Here is a 24,163-nt window from a genome sequence, read left to right as displayed (position 1 = left end):
AGTAACGAGCACATTACAGCTGGCTGCAATGAAGCGAAGAAAACGCTGCACTAGTTCACCGAAGTTGAAGATGACGCAAAAGATTAGCATGGATTCACTTTAGTCCCCGCAGCCAATCAGCTGATATCAGTGACTCTATTAAAAAATAATTGATTTCTCAGCAACATTTCATGTTTTTAAATTCCGAACGTGAGTTTTACTTAATTTCCTTGTTTGATTTTTTTCTTAATGAAGCATTTTAAATCTTCCGTATGCAGCAGCAGCTTCAGGTAACCTGCAGTCTGACACACCTGTAATGATGAGCAGCCTCCACATTCCAAGAGTTTAGTTTTCAATATGGTGGTATTGATCAGCTCTACAGTAAATATGCAGCCTATTGGAGGCGATTATATATATGTGTGAGTGTTTGTGTGTCTTTTATTTTGATGTTTCCTGTTCTGCTCTTTTTTTCTCTGCCCTCTCAGGCTGTAATGTTTGTTTAACCATTAAATATCTACGATGTTACCCTGCTCGTGTGTTTTCGTCTTTATTGACGGGAGAATTAAGTGTGTAAAAACCCAAACACTGGGAGCCAGAACGCAGAAGTAAAACATACTTTAACATCCCATTAAACATCCCGACCCACCCTGATCTAAACATCGGTCACAGATAAATATTTCATCCTGAAGCTGCAGCCTGAAGGCCTCATATATCTGAATATATCTATTCAACCAGGGCTGTAGCGAGAATTTAAAATACGAATACAGCCCTACTCCCCCAGTACTAGTGGATATTTTAATCCCATCTTTTTTTTTTATTTGTCCAAAAGTAGTCCAACTCAAATAATAACCCCAGATCCCTTTTTGTTTCTTTGAAATGTGTTGAGATGTGAAACAAAGATGTTTGTATGATTTATTTTTTGATTCAGTGTGATTTTTACTTTAGGAAGATGTCATCTGACGTCCAACACATGGCAGAACGTCCATAAAATCTCATCAGATGCGATTATAACTGCAGAAGTTGCCTGGGAATCATCCTGTTTTTAGGTTTTTCTGTAGTTTAAAAGGAATCCAGCGACAGTTGACTGTATCTGTACATAAAAAACAGAAACTGCTTATTTCAGCATAGATGGAAAAAAAAGATGAAAAGGAGTAAATGTATTTCTGCAGTTATCTCGATTTGCTGCAACAATTTAGGTTCAAATGTCGAGTTCTAGTTGTGGAGCAACTAATTAAGGCAAGGCAAGTTTATTTGTAAAGCACATTTCAACAACAAGGTAATTCAAAGTGCTTTACAGAAAACATAAAGGCAGCAGGGAAATATAAAAAAAACCCCAGCAGCATAGGGAAATTGAAAAAATGCACATTAAAATATAATAAAAGTTACAGTGCAGTGTACAATCAGGGTTAAAAGAGTTAAATGGAAAATAAAAACAGGCTTAGGGGTTGAGAAAATAATTGAGTTACCATTATTTTGAAAAGAGAATAAACAGAGAAGTAAACTTAATCTACTCTCTCTAGCTAGTCTGAGTTAATTTAATAGACAATTATTATTTCTACAATGTTTTATATTTTGGCCTTTAGGTTAGATGCTTTTTCTGGATCCTAAAATAGTTTTTAAAGCCTCCAGCTGGAACTTTTTCAGATAAAACATGATTAGTGAAGGGAGACCTGTGTTTAGGAAATGTGGCTGCTTCCAGAATAGTTATTTTCCAGTAGAATTGGTTTTTTTAACGTTATAAGTAATTAATAAATATACATATATATTTAATAAATAATTTTACCTAAGTAAAATATTTGAGTGTTTTCTGTTTCAGGTATTTGATTGAGTTTATTTATTTTTTAAGTGCGTTTCGTCCGTCGATACAGATGCAATACCGTGAACTGACCAGCAGATGTCGCCATTTCCCCTGCGTGTCAACACCACACAGATGCGTTTCTGAAGGTTTCCCACCTCAGTTTAGCACATTTGACCAAAATGTGTGGCGTTAACAAACCATCTGGCTTTGTTGTCGGCGCCTGTAGATCCATGTATTGAGCCACGAGCGGCCTGACGCAGCTCTGCAGCGGTGAAGGTCGGTAAACCACGTGACTACAGCTGATCTCTTTTTCCGGGATTCCCAGCAGTCACGCCCACCGTTTTACTGTCCGGCAGTTGTCTTCATGCTCTATCTTGTGCATAAGTTTCCAGCACTGTGACACCAGTGTTATTCACGAGCACAACCGCCTGAGCTGCTGATCCTCACAGGGAAGAGGTAAGAACCCAGGAACTACTTCACTCCTCCAGCGGTAGCAGAACTCCGCTGTAAAATACCCAAGTTTAAAGCTTCCTTACATATCGACAAAGATTGGTGTAAGATATAGTATAACTTTATTTATTTATTGAATAATTAGTGGGCTAACTTCAAATCGGCAGGGATGTCGTTCGCCTGGGAGTTTGCCATTTTACAAAATCTTAGCTTTCACAACAGTTTGTCTTCAAAAGTCCCAGCCAACGTCAACCAAAATCATGTTGGCGTCAGACATTGCAGCTGTGCGATTTAAAAATGTTGAATTAAGGCTAATCTGAAAGTAGGACTACTTTGTGTTTATTAATGCGCGCCGTACTCAACGCAGTTTACTATCAATTAATAATTCCTTAGTCAGTGTTCTGTAAGGTTTGAGCACCGCCTAACAGAGAAGCTGACATACATTTGTGGGGTTTGTAATGGGAGTTTGGTGTTAGGTTCTCTCCATTAAATAACCTATTGTTTGGTGTGTATAACCAGGAAGTGGTCTCATGCAGTAACCAAGTTACCTGTATGGTTGAAGTTGAGCCAGCTGTCAGGCCTCTTGGCTAACAGATCAAACTGTTTTGTGAGATGGGCGAGGCTCACAGCTGGAACAGATTCATCTTGTTGACAGGCCTCCAGTGGAAAACCAGCCTGATGCTGTGGGCTGTAAAATTACTTTTACAGTACCTTTTTTAGTTTGTTCCTGAGGAAGAAGCAGGAAGAGGCGCCTCCCATGACTCTGCCACATTTTCTCTTTGTGTGTGTTGGTTGGACGGTCTTAACCTCAGGCTTTTATAATGTTGCCTTATCCATAAATGAATAAAAAACCTGTAACACATCCGACACACAATCTCAAAGTCTCAGCCAGACTAAGAGCCATCATGCAGAAGTTTAACTTCATAAACTGCTTTTAATGATAATTACCTATCATGAATGTTGGAAATAAAATGGCACCATTAAACTGCTGTTTCCTGCTCAAGAATAAACAATCTTTAACATGTCTCTCACCTCCAGGCCTTTCAATCATATGTAACCTGTTTCTGTACATTATGTCTAAATGTACTTATTAGGGGTGCAACTAATGATTATTTTCATTTTCAGTTGTTTATATTGTCTAAAAAGTGTGAGAAAACAGTGAAACGTTACGATCACTACAGATGTAAGGAGGTGAAACGCAAACCAAACTTAAAGACATAAATGAGGCATTTGTATAAACTTTATTCATCATGTGTCCAGCTACAGATGAGAGTTTATATTTAACCACGCTCATTCCAGGGCCGCAAAAATGTAAAGTGACTCCCCACTAACTGTCAGCTGAGCCCATTAAGATGTAATCTATAAAAAAGTAATAAGCAGCTATTTCACAATCGTTTGAGTGGTTTTTTTTAAGGCAAAAGTGCCAAAAACTGACTGGGTTCCGACATCGCTAAAGTGAATATTTGATAATAAAATGTTGTGTTTGTTTCATGTAATGAAGGTGGTACAGTAAGGCAGTGTAAGTTTATTTGTAGACCACATTTCAGCAACAAGGCAATTGTTGTACTTGTACTGTACTTGCGGAGACAAAACGTTCAGCTGGTGCAGTAGCTTGACGTCTTCTGGTGCATCAGAGAACATTAATTAATTAATTAACTTCCTCAATATAACTCTTAATAAATCCGTCCTGATCCACCGAGTTAAATGATTAATCAATCATCAAAATGGTTGCAGATAAATTTCCCGGCAGGCAAATAGTTTCAGCTCTGCTTTGTGTGCAAACTGCCGGACTTTAATCCATGTTTCCTCTGATATTCTGGCTTTTTGGGGGCCTCTCCTGTTTAACATCTTCATGCTTCCGCTGGCTCTGATTATGGAAAACAACAAAATACGAATGCGTGGTTATGCCGACGACACACACGTTTATTTAACCATTTCACCAGGGGATTATAATCCCATACAAGCGCTGAGTAACTGTATTTAAAAATCAACGATGGGTAGTGCCAGAATTTAATTCAGTTAAACAAAGACAGAACTTGAGTTTTTGTTTTTGGAGCCGAGAAGAAAAATTAAAGGTCAGCGCTCCGCTTCAGCCGGTAATGTTGAAAACCACAGACCAAGCCAGAAATCTTGGTGTGGTCATGAATTTAAGGAGCCACATTAAGACAATTACAAAGTCAGCCTACTATCATCTGAAGAATCTATCAAGCATTAAAGGACTTATTTCTCAGCAGGACCTGGAAAATGTGTCCATGCATTTATCTTAAGTCGACTCGAGTACTGGAACGCTGCTGCTCAAGTCCTCAAAGTGGATCACATCAGTCCAGTTCTGAGGTCTTTACACCGGCTTCCTGTCTGTCAGAGATCTGGTTTTAAAATCCTGCTGCTGGTTTATAAAGCACTGAATGGTTTAGGGCTGATCCTCTGATCCGTCATGAACCATCCAGACCTCTCAGCTGGTCTGGGATCAGGTCTGCTCTCTGTCCGCAGAGTCAAAACCAAACCTGGAGAAGCTCCATATATCTGCAACAAACTCCCAGAAAACTAATGATCTGTTTTTTTTTTTTTTATTAAATCAAATTTAAGACTTGTCATAAGTATCTTACACAACTTTACTGTTTTACCTTGTTTTTATTTTCTATTTAATCTTTTTTATATTTCCCTGCTTTTATGTTTTATGTAAAGCACTTTGAGTTGTTTTAGTGTTTACATTCATTCTTGCAAATGAGAATCAGAGAGTTGGATGTGAAGATAAAACACCAAACTTTCATCAGGATCAGTTTTTCTTTTGCTCTATAAGACAAATAAGAAATATATAAGAACAATAGTCATGTGACGGGTTGCGGGTTCCTCGACCCTCTCAGGTCATTTGCTTCTAATCAGGACTCTTGATTGATGATTAGTTTGTGTGACAGTGAGGTAACTTCCTTCTGCAGACTTTGCACTTTGTGTAGTAGGTGTGTCTTGTGTGTTCATACCTGAGGATCTGGCTTTTGTCATTTTTTCTCACAAGCTTTCACGAGTTCACAATGAGCTCGCCTGTTCATACAACCGAAATATGCTTCAGCTCACGTCGTGAAAAACAAGTTTCAGCCCTTTCCACTTAAACCCACTCAGTCATGTTTGAACTTTGCTGCTTCAGATCTGAGTCATTTGTCATGTTTAATTACTTGTGCAGATACTCGAAAAAATCTACACTTTAGAAATATATAAATAGTGTTTCTACAGAAGCTTTTCCACTAAATCCTAACGGCTTTCTAAACGCAAACAAAAAGACTTCACCTCTCAGCACCTGGCGTGTTTTTTACAGCCAGTATTCGGGAATATTTCTCTCCCAACATTGATTGTGATACCTGACACGGAGCATTGTTTTGATACGCATGCGCTCTTTCTATTTTTACCATTGCTATAATTTTAGCAACCCAACCGGTCCAGGCAGATGGCCGCCCACCCTGAGTCGAGTTCTGCTCGAGGTTTCTACCTGTTAAAAGGGAGTTGTTTCTTTGCCTCTGTGGACAAGTGCTTGCTCGTGATGTCAACTGTTTGCTCTCTGTAAATAATATTACAAAGGGTGCATGTTTACCTGCTCTATATGAAAAGGGCAGCGAGATAACTTCTGTTATGAATCGGCACTATATAAATAAAAATGTAATTTCTTTCCTCTCACATTTAAATATTTGTATCAGGTGGATCAAATCGCGACTGAGACAAGATAAGATTGTTTTTATCTTTTTGAAGGCAGCGAGATATTCGGGTATTTATTTTTCTCCTCAGTCGCACAAATTCCTTTCATCAATCAGTAAGTCCAAAAGGTGAAGGTTCCCATTTTAAAGCGGGTTGTTTAGGAGAAACCCAGCAATAATCACCAGCAGAGCATGTTCATTGGATTAATCAATGATCCATTTATAGCTGGAGGTTTCAGATATCACTGACAGACTCTCTCCTCTCTCTCTGCAGTATTGAGTTTACATCATGTCTAGGAAAGGAGGAAACCACGGGTCGGAGTTTGAGGTGGAGGCGTCCATCATCCGGATCCCGCCCCATCACTACATCCACGTGCTGGACCAGAACACCAACATCGCCCGGGTGGAGATCGGCCCGCTCACCTACATCCGCCAGGACAACGAAAGGTCAGAAAGTGCATTTTAAAGGATAAACTCCAGCCTGACCCCGAGTTCAGACATTTGAGTTGCAAAGAGAAACATTTGCATATCAGCCGCACAGCTGCAAGCTCGTAGTCTTGTTTCATTTGAACATGTTCGGTAGCTCCGACAGAACCATTGATGGCGTTTCAGAATAATCACTGTGAGGATAAGAATGTCTAACCTGTCCAGCTTAGCCGTGTAGTGAGTAAACACACGCCTTTTTAAATACAACCTTGTGACTGATTATGATCCCCTCTGACAGATGAACAACGATCAGTTGTTTGTCTAAAAGGAAACAGTGTCACTCATTCAGTGACAGAAAACTGCCCAACAAATCTTTTGTCTGTTTGTTTTGTGTGCTCTCCATCGTCCCCACACACATCTGTTCATGTGGACGTCTTATTAACATAAAGCATTCCCTAACCCTCACCGTAGCCTAATTCTAACCCTAAAACAGCCCTTCAAACTTGTATAGTGGAATCCCAGTTTTTGGAACCCAGAAATATTGTAAAACAAACTCGCCTTTGTGTAAACAAGCCTTCAGGATTGTTGTGGATGCACTGATTTTACTTTAACAGCCCCTTTTTGCTAGCTCCTAACCAGAAAGCAAAATTAGTGTTAAACCTCTTGTGTTAGCATTTTTATATCAATCAATTTATTATTTGTCCCAAGCGGGACAAAAACGCTCGACCTGTTTAAGTCTGGGCTTCCGCACCACGGACAAGCTAGATTATACGACAAATTTTGCGCTACAAACGGAGATATTGCAGATAAGATTTATTTCACTGGAGACAAAACACTTCATATAAAACCATTGTGAACATAACTGCCTCAAACTCTACTGTTGTCGCCGTCATCAACAAAACCCCTTCTCCCCACCGTCACCACCATCTCCCTCATCCACCCAACAACAATAAGGCATATTTGAATATATACATTTAAATACGCTAGTGTTAACAGACTAACGAGCGCCAAGGAACGAGGGAGGCTCCTGATACGAAGCTACAGTAGTTTCAGTATGAGGTTCTGACCTACCGCAATTATCAAACTCTGCGTTTAAAGTTTCCATATTCCTCAGGGAGTAGAGCATTTGAATGAGTTCCTTCTGGCCAGATATAGAGAATAAGATCAGTGTGGGGCGTGGCACTGTGGAATAACCTTTACCTCGCAGCAGGAGGTGGAAGAAAGTATCTTTGAGATTTCTTAATCTTAAAAGTTCAAATCAGCAAAAAAGGTTGTAGAAAAGAAAATGACAAAGCAACTCGCACCAAATATGTTAAAATCCTGAGAGGATCAAACCATTTCTTTTAACATAGTTAAACCTAATAATCATAAACCGATTAAAACAGTTTATGTGTGCTGAGACTCTTTGTCACATTAAAGCTGTTGGTTATTTAAGCTCCTCAGTCCTTTTTATCAATTATTTATTATCTTTATTACGTTCTTAAAACATCATGTTCATCACTTGTTAAAACGTTTCGCACATTTCACAGAGCTGAATTCATCCTGACCACAAAGAACAAAACTCACGCTGTGGTTTCTGCAGGCTGGAACTTCACTTCCTGCGAGAGGCTCCTGTGAGCGGTCAGACTTTCTGTTACGCCTCCAAGTGTTAAAACCACAAAGTCGCCACAGGACAGAAGTAAAAGTAAAAATACATTCCTGCTGTCGGTCCTGAACTCTCTCAAAACATCCTGACCTACACAACATTATTCTAGTGGCGATTTAAGCAAATTAGCAACTACACAGCAGCGTTAGTTTGTGAGGTGACAATTTTACTTCAAGTGATATTAAATTCTATTAATCATAAGATGATGACCCTGCAAATTCTTAAAAATACTTCTTTATATTCCAACTTTATGATACTTACTCATCTGTGCAGTATATTTAAACATTAATATTTCACCAAATTAGGTTCTTTGTTTTTAATTATTTCACAACAAATGTCAGCGACTGTTTTTCTAAGCTCCTTTCAGACGTGCACGCTGTCAAATTATTCCTTTAAACTTTAAAGGTTTTAGTTATTGTGCGTCGCTGTTTGGTTTCTTCAAAACAACTGCATGCTGGGAGTTTGAACTTGTGGTCCCAGCCCCAGTTATAACAGTAGTGAACGTACATTATTTAGTTTTGTAACGATCACGTGACCTCCTCTTCTCTTCCTCAGGGTGCTCTTCTTACCGGTTCGCATGATCATGGTGCCGCCGCGTCACTACTGCGTGGTCCTCAACCCGGTGGCCCGCGATGACGACAAGCAGGTTCTCTTCGACCAGGCGGGTCAGGCCAAACTTCGCCACGCCGACCTGGAGATCCGTCTGACCCAGGACCCGTTCCCCCTGTACCCCGGAGAGGAGATCCAGCAGGTCTGTGAGAAACCCGGTCTGTCCCACAGGCAGCGTTAAACCATCACGAGGACACGGGGATGTGTCTTTGACGTGGATGATTTATTATATAAGGAGGAGAAGCTGGGAGTTTTTAAAATGAAGAGTGTCCTAATTAATCAGTATTATTTTAACAAAAGAAACCACTTGAGCCCGACCGTTTTTTGAGACCGATTTTTTATATTTGAGGATTTTAAAATCCAATATTTCGATATATTGGCCGATTTTCTTGTTTTTTTTTCTTTACTTCTTCTCAGAAACACGTAACCTAAACAAAGATTATCCCTAACATTTGTTTTGTGTACTTACGAGAGTGGTGGTGGACTTGCAGAGCGCCCTCTGGTGGACTAAATATGCAACAACACCACTCATAGATTGACCGATTTTTTTTATTCATCATTTATCGGCTGCTATAAACACCGAGGCCGATCTATCTGCAATTAATTATAATAAAATCGTCTGTTGCTGCATGCCGACGTTATCGGTTGGGCTCTAGAAACAACATCTTTTACAGTTTGTTGTTGTTGGAGTTTGACTCCCGGCGTTTCTGCCTCAGGACGTGACCCCGCTGCAGATCGTGTATCCGGACACGGCGCTGCGTCTGCAGGCTCTGCTGGACTTCGAGGTGGACGGAGGAGAGAAGAGGGTGGCTGGAGACGAGTGGCTGTTTGAAGGGCCGGGTATGTTTTTTTACTACATCTGTCAAACCTGCACCCAAATATCAAAGATTCCCCAGTTCCTGAATTTAACACGTGTGCGTATTTATGACTACAGATGTTACAGAGCATCACAGCTTAGTTTACTTGGTTTTATATGACGTCCTTCAGTGTTTTCCACACAATAAAATACGGGGAATGAAGAAAAAAAAAATGCCATTAATACATTTCTGTATAAATTAGATATTAAAGATGCATTTGCAACAGAAGCGTCATCTCTTGTGTGGGAGATGCAGTGTTTGCTTTCCCTCAAAATTCTTTTCTACTTTAATTTTCCATAAATATGTGTAATTTATATATTTAACTTCTTACATTTGAAATGAACGATCAGTGTTTTCTTTCAGCAGAAACCGATTCACACGGAGTTTGTGTTGCAAACCTTTTTCTAATGCGGGTCGTGTGTGTGTGTGTGTGTGTGTGTGTGTGTATATAAAAATGATGGTATATAGTATTTCAGACGTCTGATGTTTTGTGGCAGGAACCTACATCCCCAGGAAGGAGGTGGCCGTGCTGGAGACCATCAAGGCCACAGTGATCAGAGAGAACCAGGCCATCAGGCTGAGAGCTCGCAAGGAAGGAGTGGACAGAGGCGGAGTCCGCAGGGTCACAGGTAACACACTCCGCCTTGAGATGTCCTGGCCAGACAAAGACAAAGTGTTAATTGTACCATCAGCCTGTTTAACAAGCCTAATACTATATAGGAAGTTTATTTGTAGAGATTACAAATAGTTTGAGGGGAAAAAGAAATTATTTTATATGTTGTCCACATACATGAGAGTAGAAAAAGCGGTGCTCAGTGCAAACGAAACACAAACGTACATGTAACTTGTGTATTTCATGCGTACATATAGCGACCTGTGGACTATGGTTGCGATTTACGATATCGGTACCAAAACCAGTGATAGCGATACCAATAGATTACTTCATTTGATACCTTGCGTAAAATGTCACCTGTTGAAGCCATAGCAGGCGATTGGTAGCTTTTTATTATTTTATTGTTGTTATGGACAAGCAAGGTTATCTATTTTATTTTTATTGTTTCAAATAACTGCCACATAAAAAGTATTGTGAAACTGTATCAGATTAATCATCCTGATTAGTTCATCCTCACTGGCCTGTAAGGGGAAAGACTGCAGCTCGGGAGTTAATTTATATTTGAATGAGAGAGGAGGAGAGAAATAGTTTAGTGACCAAATAAGTTGCGGGAAGCGAATTTAAGGTTTTGATACGTGTGTTTGAACGACGGAAAACCAATAAACTGAATTGAAATATCTCTGCGAGCCCTTTTTTCTGGTTCTTTGCTTGAGGCCTGTTTGATGTCTTTTCCTTTCTCCCTAAAACATTTGTGTTTTTAAATGTAAAGACATCTTGCACGCACATTTGCCATAACGCCCTCTGCTTGTACCTTTTTTTTAAATCAACACATCCCAAAATAAAATTGGAGATGTTTCCTCACTTGCTGTTTATGAAATGTTGCAGAGGACTTTGTTCCGTTATTAACCTGATGCCGCTTGTTTCAGGTGAGGAGTGGCTGGTCAGTAAGGTGGGAGCGTACCTTCCAGGTGCCCATGAAGAAGTCATCGACATTGTGAACGCCTTCATCCTGACTGACAAGGTGACTCTGTTGTGCGTCGCACCACAGTCCGACACAGATTGAGACTTAGTAAAACCAAATTAAGTGTCTGTTGGATCCCAGTTTTGAGGTCAGGGCTGTGAGCCGGAGAAAATACAAAGCAAAGACACATCGACAGCTTACGTGCACAGTAGTGCTCGGGTCATGGACAGGTTTCTGGAGAGCCCTCGTTGTGTTTTTGTGCGTGGGAACATCACCATGGTAGCGACCTGTCAATCAGCTTGTAGCCCCGCCCTAAAGCCTCCCCTGCTTCCTGGTCTCTGTTCCTCTAAATGGGACCATAATTTACTAAATGAACATCATGCTGTGTTGAAGAAGACTTGAAACTAGCGACTGAGACCAGAAACTCATCAGGAAAGTGTTTACTGAGGGAATAAATCAGCTGACAAGTAGAAACAGTTTCTCAGAGACTGCAGCCGGTGGAGTCGCCCCCTGCTGGCTGCTAGAGAGGACGCAGGTTTGTTTTTACAGGTAAACTAACTCCCTGACTTGAAATCTGTAAATCGTCCATTTGTGGACGTGTCTCACAGTCAGATGTACGAGTGTCAACTTTCACCTGGGACGAAACTGTCCGTTGTTCAGAGGCCTTACATAAAACTATCGTGCTCAGAAACTGATGAAACGGCTGCGTCAGGTGTTTGTGCTCATGACTTGTGTGCTGATAAACGCTTCACTTGTCGTCTCTTCAGAAAGCGCTTCATGTTAGAGCCCTGCGGCCTTTCAAGGACGCCGGCGGGCGGGAACGCCGTACGGGGGAGGAGTGGCTGGTCACCATGGCCGACAGGGAGGCTCACATCCCTTCTGTGTCGGAGGAGGTGGTCGGCGTGGTGGAGGTGACCACCCTGAGCAGCAGGCAGTACTGTGTGATCCTGGACCCGGTCGGATCCGACGGGAAACCTCAGCTGGGACAGAAGAGGGTGGTGAAGGTGAGCAGAACCGTCCATCCTCCGTCTTCTTTCATGTACCAAAATATGAGGCTGTCTCATATTTTTTGTTTATGTAATTAGTTAAGAATTAATTAAGAACAACAATGTGACAACATGATGCTGGTTTGTTCAACATCTTCTCCAACATTAGGATGATAAATAAATTTATCCTCTCCAGAAACTGTTTTAATAGATGGTCTAAATTCGTAAAATGCTGAGTTTAAAAGACAAATATTCTAGTTTTGGAGAATCTCATGTATAATGTTTTTATAATTACCATCGTCTCCTTCTTTGTAGTCCTGTGGGTTTTTTTTTTTTCTTGAGCTTGATTGTCTGACTTCTCGTTGTTTAAATTAACTAAACAGGCTTGAAGTCTTTTTCTCACTAGATTTGAACTTTATTTCTTTCGTACCCCACTGGAATTTCTTGTCTTGAAATCGGGAACGTTCACAATTTCACAGAATGTTTTGTGTTGTAATTCAGTTTTATTTTATTTACGAAGCACCAGTTCTTCACAAAGTTATTTCATTGCACTTTCCATGTCGAGCAGGTCTAGACCGTGCTTTTGTAATATTGTTTACTGACCACAGAAATACAAAACAGTAAAAGTGGTAGTGGTACATACAGAAAATAAATAACAGTACTGATAGTGATGGCAATAGTGATAATAATGCTAATAATAGGACTAATGATGATAATAATTGTAGCAGAGGGTGTCGAGCAGGAACATGGTGGCAGCAGGAAGCCTGCAACCACAGATCCAGACCCCACAGATCCAGAAAGCTATATAGATGGAGAGAAAGAGGAGGAGATAGGAGCTCAGTGCATCATGGGAAGTCTTCCAGCAGTCTAGGCCTATAGCAGCATAACTAAGGGATGGTCTTAAGCCCACTCTTAAATGTAGAGATGTTTATAATATTTCACGTGTATCGACTGTATCTACGGTTTCCCCCTGACCTGGTAACCGACGCCCTCTTTCTCGTTGTCAGGGTGAGCGCTCATTTTTCCTGCAGCCGGGTGAGCGCCTTGAACAGGGCATCCAGGACGTGTACGTGCTGTCGGAGGAGGAGGGTCTGGTGCTGAGAGCTGTGGAGGCCTTCAACGACATCGAGGAGGTGAGCAGAGGAGTCTCGGCTGATTAACACCCAGACCTCCGTGTCTGTGGCCAACACAAGCAGCCCTGGAATAATAATGTAATAAAGCTTAAAATGCACTAAAGTACTTTAACTAAACAGTCTTTGACCAGTCGATGCGTTTAAAAATCTGCATCAGAAATGTAACATGTAATGTGTTTGAAGCAGGAAATCAGATCTGTTACAGTAGCAACAAACACTTTCAGTCCTCCTACTCTGTCTACATGACTAAGCAAGAAAAAACATGATAAAACAAACCTTAGAGCTTCAGGAGTTATTGCACCACCAGTGCTGACTTCACATACATTTATAAAATATCTAAGAGTACAACAATAAAATACCAACACAGGTATTTCATATTAAAGTGTCTAATGGCAGCAGGCAGGAAAGACGCACAACGCAAATTTGACCGCTGGACTACTCTCACGCGACAATGTAAAGACATCCCGCCATTACAACAACTGTATGAACCCAAAACAAACAATTTCCTGCAATAAACAGGTGCCGAAATAACGACATCATGATGCCCATTTCTTAAAAATGTTAAGTCATGCTTTGTCAGGTCTGTCGGCAAGATTACAAGCTTTGAGAGTGTATTTATTAATCCCTCTGATAGATACTCACCTTTCCCCTCCAGCTGCTTGTCATTGTGAAATCTCTCTCTGTGCGAGGAGAGTTCTTGACATGGAGAGGAATGAAGGGAGGAGTGAGGTGTAACTATATTTACATTCTGCTGGTTTGTAAAAGACGGTCTTGTGCAACTGGTTGATCCCTGGGCACCGATTACAAAAGCAAACTTCGTCTTCATACAGAGGTGTGTCGGGAGGAAAGCCTTAAAGAGCAGATTTACAGTCTCTGTGGTTGAGAGTTTAAAGTCTTAAAACCGCTGCACCACACCTAGCGTCGCAGATTGGTGTGGCTGGGAGTGCCCCGAGGTTATTGCAGCTATTTGTTCAGGGTAAGGGGAGCGCTGATAAAAAAATAAAAATAGCCACTATCAGGATGGTGAGGTCAGAGGTAGGCTCTGCTGCAAAATCAAGATGGCCGGCTGCTGTGAAGTTGTTTTTAAACACTTCTTATATAGAAACGTCAGGGTGAATCTTTTTTCAGACTCGTTTAGGGGCGTTTTGGAATCACAGATAGCAGAATCAGTTCTCCATCCACACTACTGTGGAGACCTTTTTTGCGTTTGCATCTCCTGTCCAGACTAAAACGGCAAAAACGAAGTAATAATAAAGTATGAAAATTGTAAAATATAAAACTTTCTGTTGCTGGCCTCTTGTCCGGTGCACGCAGTGATGATGCAGTGAATAGTGACCAATCAGCAGTCTGCTGTGTTTTCACGTCACATTTTAGTATCGCCTCAGCTCGCTTAGAACCTCGACGGGGGGGAAAAAGCATCTGGTTGCAGGTACAGGTACAATTTTTACACATTGGAAAAAAACAAAAACAAAGGCGAGTCGAGCTGGTACCGTGCAGAGGGAACCTAACAGGACCATAATTTACTAAATGAACATCACGCTGTGTTGAAGAAGACTTGAAACTAGCGACTGAGACCATAAACTCATCAGGAAAGTGTTTACTGAGGGAATAAATCAGCTGACAAGTAGAAACATTTTCTCACAGACTTAGTTACAATCACACTTCTTTCTGCAGCCGGTGGAGTCGCCCCCTGCTGGCTGCTGGAGAGGACGCAGGGTCCTGCTTGGTCCTGGTTTGTTTAGGCTGGGACATTCCTGGCAGTGAATTGCCAAGAAAGCAGGAATGCAAAGGCAGTGAAGAAGAAGCGTGCTTGCTAGTCTAATGCTGGTTACTGTTGGCGTTAACTAAATCTGTAGAACTGGGTAGACGTGGGTAAAATAAGAGCAGATGGACAAATTCTTCGGGAGATATACTGAATATACCATTAATCAAATGATGCAAATTATTTTAATAACAAAAATAAATCTCATCTTACACTAGTAAACACGGATGTAAACGATGCATGTTTCAGACTTTACTGATGTTTTGTGTGTAAATGTAGTTAAATTCCACCACTGCGCCTTCTTCCTTTCCTAACCTGGCTAACACATTAAACGCCACCTGTTCTCTTCTTCTTCTCTTCCTTCTGTCCTTCAAATCAAACCCCGTCCTCTCTCCCGACGCCATGTCCCATCTGTACCACTCTGTCCACCATTTACGTTCTCCTCTTCCTCTTGAAATTTCTTATACTTTCCTTTTGCATTCTTTGGGTTTTATTGTACTCTCAGTGCCGCTCTCCTCCCTCTTCTCCTCCTCCCTCTCCTCCCTCTTCTCCTCCTCCCTCTCCCGCCTCTCCTCCACCCCCTCCTCCGCTGCTCCAATGCATCGCCACGTTAACCCTTCTCTCCCTCCTCCACCTCTCTCTCCCCCGTTCTCTCTGTCAGCGTGAGGAGGAGGAAGAAGAAGAGGAGGAGGGGATGCAGGAGAGGGCGAAGCGCTCGCGGAGGAGCGGCGTCCTCCGTCGCCCCGGAGACCGCTGGATGCTGCGGGGTCCCATCGAGTACGTCCCCCCCGCCGCTGTGGAGGTGATGCTGAGACGACAGGCCATCCCGCTGGACGAGAACGAGGGCATCTACGTCCGGGACATCAAAACGGGAAAGGTACGAGTTCGAGGCTTCAGGTTCTCTCTTTTAAAGGAGCACGCCGCCGTTTTTAATGGTCAAATGATTTTCTGTGATGTGACAGTAAACTGAATATCTTTAGATTTTGGACGGTTGGTCGGACAACAACCTGAACTGGGAATGGAAATAGATTTTAGAAGTCCTGGTTCAGGCGTTTGTGGAAGTTTAAATCTTAATAAAACAGCCTAACCCTCCACCTCACCGTCGGCGTCCCGTGTCTCTCAGGTGCGAGCAGTGATCGGTCACACCTACATGCTGACCCAGGATGAGGAGCTGTGGCAGAAGGAGCTTCCAGCTAACGTCGAGGCCCTGCTGGCTTCTCCTCTGGACCCGCTGGCAAACCGCTCGGACCGGTTCGGCGCCGGCGATAACGGGCCGAGGGACAAGACCAAAGTGGTCTCCTACAGGGTGCCCCACAACGCTGCCGTCCAGGTCTACGACTACAGAGAGAAGAAGGCCAGGTGGGGGTCCGGTTTCCTGTCCTGGTGGAGGCGAGTGGAGGTAAAACGATGAGCTGACGTGGTGTCTGTGTCGTCTTCAGGGTGGTGTTCGGACCAGAGATGGTGATGTTGGGACCGGACGAGCAGTTCACCATGCTGTCGCTGTCCGGAGACAAACCAAAGAGGGCCAACGTCATCAAGGCCGTCTGCCTCCTGCTGGGGCCCGACTTCTGCACCGACATCATCGTCATCGAGACGGCCGACCACGCCCGACTGCAGCTGCAGCTCTCCTACAACTGGTAACTGAAAAACGGCCGTGCTGGGTTCTGTTCAGCACAAAGCAAGGCTAAAGAAGAGACGAGAGATAGATACCTCACATCTTTACTGTCTGTCTGTCAAACCATAAATTAAAAAACTCAACACTGTTCGATAGTTTATTGCATTTATATTAAATAGTGTAACAACTGCTAACTACAGTGAGTTAGTATGGAACAATCCAAGCGTCACAACAATCCATAAAAGAATAAATACAGGTTGTACATTTCACATTTATTTTTTAATTTATTTCCAGATTTATTTTTTAATTTATTTGTTAATTATTTTTATTTAATTTCATTATTATATCTCTCTCTCTATCTCTCTATCTATATTGATTTGAGCTACCTGTTTATTTATATATATATGTGTGTGTATATTGTATAATTTCCATATGTGTTTTTTTTTTTTTTTTATAATATCAATTTATTTCCGTATATATTTCCCTGTTAGGCAATAGGGAAATGTATATAGAAATAATTTAAAAATATATATGGAAAGAATATATATAGGTATAAATGAACAGATTAATATATAAATAAAAATAAACTTATATACATAAATAAAATAACTTACAAATAGATATGAAATTTATGTATTTATTATTTTATTCATTCTTCTTATATTTTCTCCTTCTGGTGGACCACCATGGGACCTTATGTGGGGAAAAACAATATGTTGGTAGTGAAAGACAACTGATTTTTTTTCATTCCATTTAGAATTGTGCCGTGATTTCTACAGATGATGTTTGTCAGTTTAAAATATAGTATTTGAAAGTAAAGCCTTATCAAACTGACGACTCGTCTTTCCTGCCTGAAAGTCTGCTTTTTTATGTTTGGGTGTTTGGTGACATCTGGATACTGTTTTCTAGTCATATTAAATATAAACATCTGTTCCTCTCCTGTTTTGTTCCTCTTCAGGCACTTTGATCTAAAGACTCCAGCGGACTCTGCTGAGGCAGCAGCTCTGTTCTCAGTTCCTGACTTTGTCGGAGACGCCTGTAAAGCCATCGCTTCCCGGATCAGAGGAGCCGTCGCCTCCGTGCAGTTTGACGATTTCCACAAGGTTCGAATTTCACTGAGTCACCATCTTTCAGTTTTATATTTGAATACGAGCTGATTAGTTTAATCTTCGCTCAACTAAAGCGTCTCTTTTTAAGCATTGTGCTGTTTCTCACTGGTTAAAGATCTTTACGCTGATCATCAATCTAAGATCGTTGTTTGCAGAACTCGAACAGGATCATCTGCTCGGCTGTGTTTGGTTTCGATGAGAAGCTGGCGGTTCGTCCCAGCCTTCGCTTCCACCAGAACAACCTGGTGATCAGCAGTGTGGACATCCAGTCTGTGGAGCCCGTGGACCAGAGGACACGAGACGCTCTGCAGAAGAGCGTCCAGCTCGCCATCGAGATCACCACCAACTCCCAGGAGGCCGCCGCACGGTCCGCAAAACACACACAGACACTTCTGCATCATTTCATTCTGCAAACAGCTAGAGTTTATCTGAAAGGAAAATAAACACCTGTGTGGTCTTTTTTACAGTAGAATCTGACATTTAGTGAAACCTTCAAGACAAGAAGATGGATTTCAGTTTCATTTATCTCCAGTACAGTAATGGGACATGTTTAGCCTAGCTTAGCACAAAGACTGGAAGCAGGAGGGAACTATTAGCCTATTTACATAAAAAGAGAACTACTTGAGCTAACAGGACTTAGAAGCTACCTTGACGCTAAGGGGGACTAAAAGCTCATGCTAAAGGGGCCTGTAGGCTAACTCTAAGTTAAGGGGAACTAAAAGCTTATGCTAAGCTAAGTTAGTGTGAGCTCAGAGTGGCTCTGCCGGAGCTCCGGTGGGTAGTACTTAAAAGCTAATGCTGCTAAATAAGGCACAAAGCTAATGCTGTGTTTATCAGTGGAGGAGCGCCAACGTTAATGAGCGATTAAACTTTAGTGTTTGACGTATTCTAAATATATCTGCGAGCTGCTTGTCTCTAGTTACAGTCGGGGTGTCAGAAGTCATTAATCCCATATTGGTCGGGCTCTAGTGACCGTACGTCCTCTTTTGCCCGGACGTGTCCTCTTTTTGGGACCTAAAAAATGCGTCCAGACGGAATTTGTAAATCGCCCCAAAATGTCTGAGATTCAGCTTATGCTTTCTACAGTCAGTGTTCATTGTGTGCTCACTCATTTTACTGTTTGGCGTAACGTTGCTTCCCACAAGCTGCTGCTACTCGTCTCTGCCCTCAGGCTTTTTTTTAATCCAAACTTCATAAAGTTGCTCATCAATGTCACTTTTTTGAGAAGGTGAAGAGACCTGAAGCTAACTCTGCGCTAAGGGGAACTGCGGCTAAACTAATGGGAACCGCAGCTAACTCTAAGCTAAGGGGCACTGCGGCTAAGCTAAGGTGGACTGCAGCTAACTCTAAGCTAAGGGGTCCTTCAGCTAAGCTCAGGGGAACCGCAGCTAACTCTAAGCTATGGGGAACTGCAGCTAAGCTAAGGTGGACTGCAGCTAACTCTAAGCTAAGGGGAACTGCGGCTAAACTAAGGGGAACCGCAGCTAACTCTAAGCTAAGGGGAACTGCGGCTAAACTAAGGGGAACCGCAGCTAACTCTAAGCTAAGGGGAACTGCGGCTAAGCTAAGGTGGACTGCAGCTAACTCTAAGCTAAGGGGTCCTTCAGCTAAGCTCAGGGGAACCGCAGCTAACTCCAAGCTAAGGGGCACTGCGGCTAAGCTAAGGTGGACTGCAGCTAACTCTAAGCTAAGGGGTCCTTCAGCTAAGCTCAGGGGAACCGCAGCTAACTCTAAGCTAAGGGGCACTGCGGCTAAGCTAAGGTGGACCGCAGCTAACTCTAAGCTAAGGGGGACTTCAGCTAAGCTCAGGGGAACCGCAGCTAACTCTAAGCCGAGGGGGACTTCAGCTAAGCTTCTAGGTCCTGTTAGCTTACAGGTTCTTTCTAGTCTCTTTATCTTAAGAGTTAACGTCTACGATGGTGGTGACTAGCTGGTTAGCTAACAAGATGATAATTGAACAGTTTTGGAGTTGTTTTGAAGCAAATTTCAAAACAATAAATGAAACGAATAATGAACCGGCAGTAAAATCAGAAATTTATAGTAAATTATATAAATAAACCCGAGGTTTTCTCTGTGTGTCCAGGCACGAGGCAGAGCGTCTGGAGCAGGAGGCTCGGGGCAAGCTGGAGAGGCAGAGGATCACCGACCAGGCCGAGGCTGAGAAGGCCAGGAAGGATCTGCTGGAGCTGGAGGCGCTCAGGTAACCGCAGGGTCACTGGGTTAACTGCAAATTTTGAATGCAGGATTTTTTACAGAGTATTTCTGCACTGTGTTATTAATACTTTTGCCTAAGTAAAAGATCTGAGTACCTGTTGCACCGTTGTTATTAACCCCTCTGCGTGTGTTTCAGTGCTGCGGTGGAGAGTACAGGAGCGGCCAAGGCTGAAGCTCAGTCCCGGGCGGAGGCGGCTCGTATTCAGGGAGAGGCGGCGGTGAACGAGGCCAAACTGAAGGCTGAAGCTCAGAGGATCGAGGCGGTACGTCCCGACATCCTGTTTCCCCTTTCAGCATAAAACTCACTACACAGCAGCGGTGGAAGTAGTACTCAAATCCATGTAGAAATACTTTGTTACAAGTCCAGTATCTTATGTGAAAAGTATAAATACCTAAAAATATACCTAAAGTAAAAAGTACTCACTGTGCAGAATAGCCCATTTCATAATAATATATATTATATTATTGGATTTTAATTAGTGATACATTAAAGGAAGTAAGTAAATAGAGTATTTTTAACATGGTGCCTTTAACAGAGCAAGTCACAAAGTGCTTTAGAGAAGTAAAATAATATATATAATCAGGGATACCAATAATAATACGACGTAAAGTAGTGATTATTTATAATCAAACAATAAAACATAAGTGAAAATAATGTAATAATGATAAGTGATTAAGTATAAAGTTGCAGAAAATGGAAAATACACAAGTAAAGTAATTATACTTACTTTCCACCACTTTATTATGTCATTAACTGTGTGTGTGTGTGTGTGTGTGTGTGTGTGTGCAGGAGGCGGAGCTTCAGCGGCTGGCGAAGGCTCGTGAGCAGGAGCTGAACTATAAGAAGGAGATGGACGCTCTGGAGGTGGATAAGCAGAAGCGTCTGGCTCAGATCGAGAGCGACCGCTTCAGTCAGCTGGTGCAGAGTCTGGGCAGCGACACGCTGAAGGAGATCGCCAGAGCCGGACCCGAGCTGCAGGTACTGACCTGCTGCTGCCGCTGAGGGGAAAAAACACAGATTTTAGTTTTTAAGTCCACTTTTCCCTGGTAATGCAGAGAAGACTTTATTTCAAACTTTAATTACAAAGTCTGAAGTGGGAAAGTGACGTTCTGGTCAATTAGTTTCCATCATTAAGTTAAAATAAATATAAAGTATTTTTAATTTTGTCCTAACTGATCATCAGACGTTGTCGTCAAGTGAAAGGATACGACACAGAAGCTGCGTTCAGTCAGTCAGTTTATCATGTTTATGGTGATAATTATGGACGTTCTTTTTAAGGCTGCAAACAACAATTAGTTATTTGTTGATATTTTATGAAATATGTTTTCTCTGATGTGACAAGTTGTCTCCAAGTTGATCTCTCCAAATGTCTTGTTTAGTTCGACCACATGTTCAGTTCATTTAAGTAATTTAGATTTAAATTCTGTGGATAATTTTCTTTTGGGGCTTAAGACTGTTAGTAGGACAAAAGGCATTTGGAGACGTCACCTTGGACTTTAGAGAAACGGCTCTAAAAAGTCATCAAATAGGGAAAAATGTCCATGTTATCAGTGGATTAATCATAAATTTACATAATAGTTTTTTGCAGCCTTAACCTCCATCACAGGTTCCCCAAAGATATTCAGTTTACTGTGATATAAAACAGCAGATAATCCAAATACATTTTGTGTTCAGCAACTTCTAAAACTCAAGGTCCACTTACTGGGTTATTTCCAGAGTCGCATGATGACCTTGGCCTTGACTCTAAATACCATAATTAATAAAACAACTATGAAATAATAAATATACAGAAATAACAACCATTAATCAAAGAATGCTCGTCACATTTTCGTGAGACTTACCGTCTGTTTTCTCCGTCCTCCCAGGTGAAAATGCTTCAGGCTCTGGGGCTGAAGTCCACCCTCATCACAGACGGGTCGTCCCCCATCAACCTGTTCACCACGGCCAACGGCCTGCTGGGGGCGCTGCCGGGCCAGGGTCAGGGCCAGGGCCACTGAGGAAGAAGACAAAAACGGAGAAGAAGAAGAAGAAGAGGGGGGGGGGAAATGTCCAAAAGTAAACCTCAACTGAAGCTCAATTTTCTGACTTTACAGACACTTTAGTCACAAGACGTGTGGTTAAAGCAAGATAACGTGCCTTTTGCATACATGTATGTTCGTGCTGAAACTAAAATACCTCCTTTTACTTCACATCTCTGCACCTTTCCACATAACAGCACTATGATGCAGCTGATCCCGTCTGTTTTCTGTGTTCAGTAAGCTACGAGTCTTGTTTTTGCTGACCTCGGTGGTGGAAGTTGTCACCACGCTTCAGTGATTCACACTGTACAGGTGAAACTCGGTCAGTGCAACACAGTTTATCCGCCTTGTGTTACGGTGGTCCTTCAGGGTGAATGTTGGAATTTGAGCTTTTCAAAGAGAATCAGAGGTTTACTTTTGGACAGAAGATGCTGTGTCGCGGTGAAAACAAAACAAAAAAATACAACTCTCTGCTCCAAGTGAAGAAGAATCGTGCCTACAAGCAACTTTGATGGTTTGTTTAGTAGTATAACCTGACAGCCAAAGATTTGTCTGCTTTGCACTATGTCCACAAGATATATAGATCTGAGTGAACAGTTGATGCTGATTTTAACAAAGGCGATATCAAACTTTAATGTTTCTGTGCTGTTGTTTCTACATAAAGAACTGTGTGAAGCCATTAAAGTGCTGCTGCTGTCCACGTCTTGGCTCTCTGCTGTACTTTATGAACGTCAAACACACTCGTACACCTATCTAAGAGACTGAATTCAGAAGTTATCAGAAATAAAAATTACATTTAAACTGCAGAAATACAAAAATAGCATATATATATATATATATATATATATATATATATATATATATATATATATATATATATATATATATATATATATATATATATATATATATATATATATATATATATATATATATATATATATATATATATATATATATATATATATATATATATATATATATATATATATATATATATATATATATATATATATATATACACACACACACACACACACACACATGTGGTGTGAAAAGTTTAAGGCAGGTGTGGGGAAAAAATTTTGGGAAGTAAGAATGCTTTTAGAAAGTACACCTGTTATAGTTTTTCCTCAGTCTCTTTTGTACATTTCTTGAGTCATCCCAGATCGTAGAAACAGCATCACACCTGCAAAACCCTGTTACTTGCTCAAAATCCTGTGTCCGTCTCTGAAAAGTAAATCTTTGTGTCGGTGAACACGTCAGTGCATCAGAATGACAAGTCCTTGTGTCTTTGTTTACAAACAAAAGTTTACCCCATGTTGTCAGTATAACACAATGCACTTTTTCTGGACAGCATATATAAATTTCAACAGCACAAAGTCTGGGCAGGATTCACAATTCGAATTTTACTTTTTGTGCTGTATTGTGTTGACAGAGCGTGTAACTGTCATACAGAAAAGAAAAGGACTATTTCCCCGCACGTCAGAAACAATTACAGAGTGTAAACATGGGAAACACCACTTAAGGCTGACGTTCGCATCCACATCACAACAGATATCTTTATCAATTCAGGACACATTTACAAAAAGGTCTTACAGACAACTTGTGCAATGAAGTAATACCTGGATTATTTTAGGGGTATTTTCAACAGAAAACAAGTATAATACTTTGTGAATGTGACATAAACTGTAATGATTCAGTTGACAAAATAAAAAGTGAGTGAACAGAAGGAAAATGTAAACCAGATCAATATTTGGTGTGACCACCCTTTGCCTTCAAAACAGCACCAGTTTTTCTAGGTACACTTGCACAAAGTCAGGGATTTTGTAGGCATCTAAGACTTTATGTACACAAAAGGCCCATTTCTCTCAAATATTGTTCACAAATCTGTCAAATTCTGTGTTAGTGAGCACTTCTCCTGGCATATCAAGATGCTGTTTAGACAGCATTTTCACTGTACTGGGGGGGTCCGGGGTGGTCTGGAGACCAGTCAGTATCTGGTGTGACCACCATTTGCCTCACACAGTGCAACACATCTCCTTCTCATAGAGTTGATCAGGTTGTTGATTGTGGCCTGTGGAGTGTTGGTCCACTCCTCTTCAATGGCTGTGCGAAGCTGCAGTCAGGTCGAGACCCCGATGAGGACGACGAGCATGCAGAGGAGCTTCCCTGAGACGGTTCCTGACAGTTTGAGGAAAGATTCTTTGGTTATGCAAACCGATTGTTGCAGTAGCTGTCCGGGTGGCTGGTCTCAGACCATCTTGGAAGTGAAGATGCTGGATGTGGAGGTCCTGGGCTGGT

At 41.6% G+C, this 24,163-nt stretch overlaps 1 protein-coding gene and 2 long non-coding RNA genes across 3 annotated transcripts; 1 reads left to right on the top strand and 2 right to left on the bottom strand.

Moving 5' to 3' along the window:
* The first annotated feature begins 2,077 nt into the window (after positions 1-2,077).
* On the top strand, positions 2,078-22,561 carry LOC119895423 (major vault protein). Its single transcript, XM_038708552.1, has 17 exons — positions 2,078-2,233; positions 6,185-6,357; positions 8,537-8,732; positions 9,307-9,430; positions 9,945-10,076; positions 10,987-11,081; positions 11,789-12,025; positions 13,015-13,140; positions 15,564-15,779; positions 16,026-16,261; positions 16,342-16,539; positions 17,476-17,620; positions 17,782-17,993; positions 19,710-19,826; positions 19,977-20,103; positions 20,631-20,819; positions 21,707-22,561. Exons 2-17 carry the CDS (start codon positions 6,200-6,202, stop codon positions 21,836-21,838), a joined length of 2,640 nt encoding a protein of 879 aa, XP_038564480.1. The 5' UTR covers positions 2,078-2,233; positions 6,185-6,199; the 3' UTR covers positions 21,839-22,561.
* On the bottom strand, positions 12,491-13,163 carry LOC119895433. Its single transcript, XR_005443063.1, has 2 exons — positions 12,983-13,163; positions 12,491-12,808 (listed from the first exon to the last, which is right to left on the bottom strand). It is a non-coding gene; the product is annotated as an uncharacterized LOC119895433 (long non-coding RNA).
* On the bottom strand, positions 19,710-21,821 carry LOC119895428. The gene is made up of 3 exons (XR_005443062.1): positions 21,683-21,821; positions 19,936-20,839; positions 19,710-19,850 (listed from the first exon to the last, which is right to left on the bottom strand). It is a non-coding gene; the product is annotated as an uncharacterized LOC119895428 (long non-coding RNA).
* Positions 22,562-24,163: the final 1,602 nt, after the last annotated feature.

This window comes from Micropterus salmoides, unplaced genomic scaffold (genome assembly GCF_014851395.1).
Source record: "Micropterus salmoides isolate LMB-PRFRI ecotype aquatic unplaced genomic scaffold, ASM1485139v1 Ms_hic_scaffold_10, whole genome shotgun sequence".
Classification (NCBI taxonomy): Eukaryota; Metazoa; Chordata; class Actinopteri; order Centrarchiformes; family Centrarchidae; genus Micropterus; species Micropterus salmoides.
This window is presented reverse-complemented; position numbering and strand designations above follow the sequence as displayed.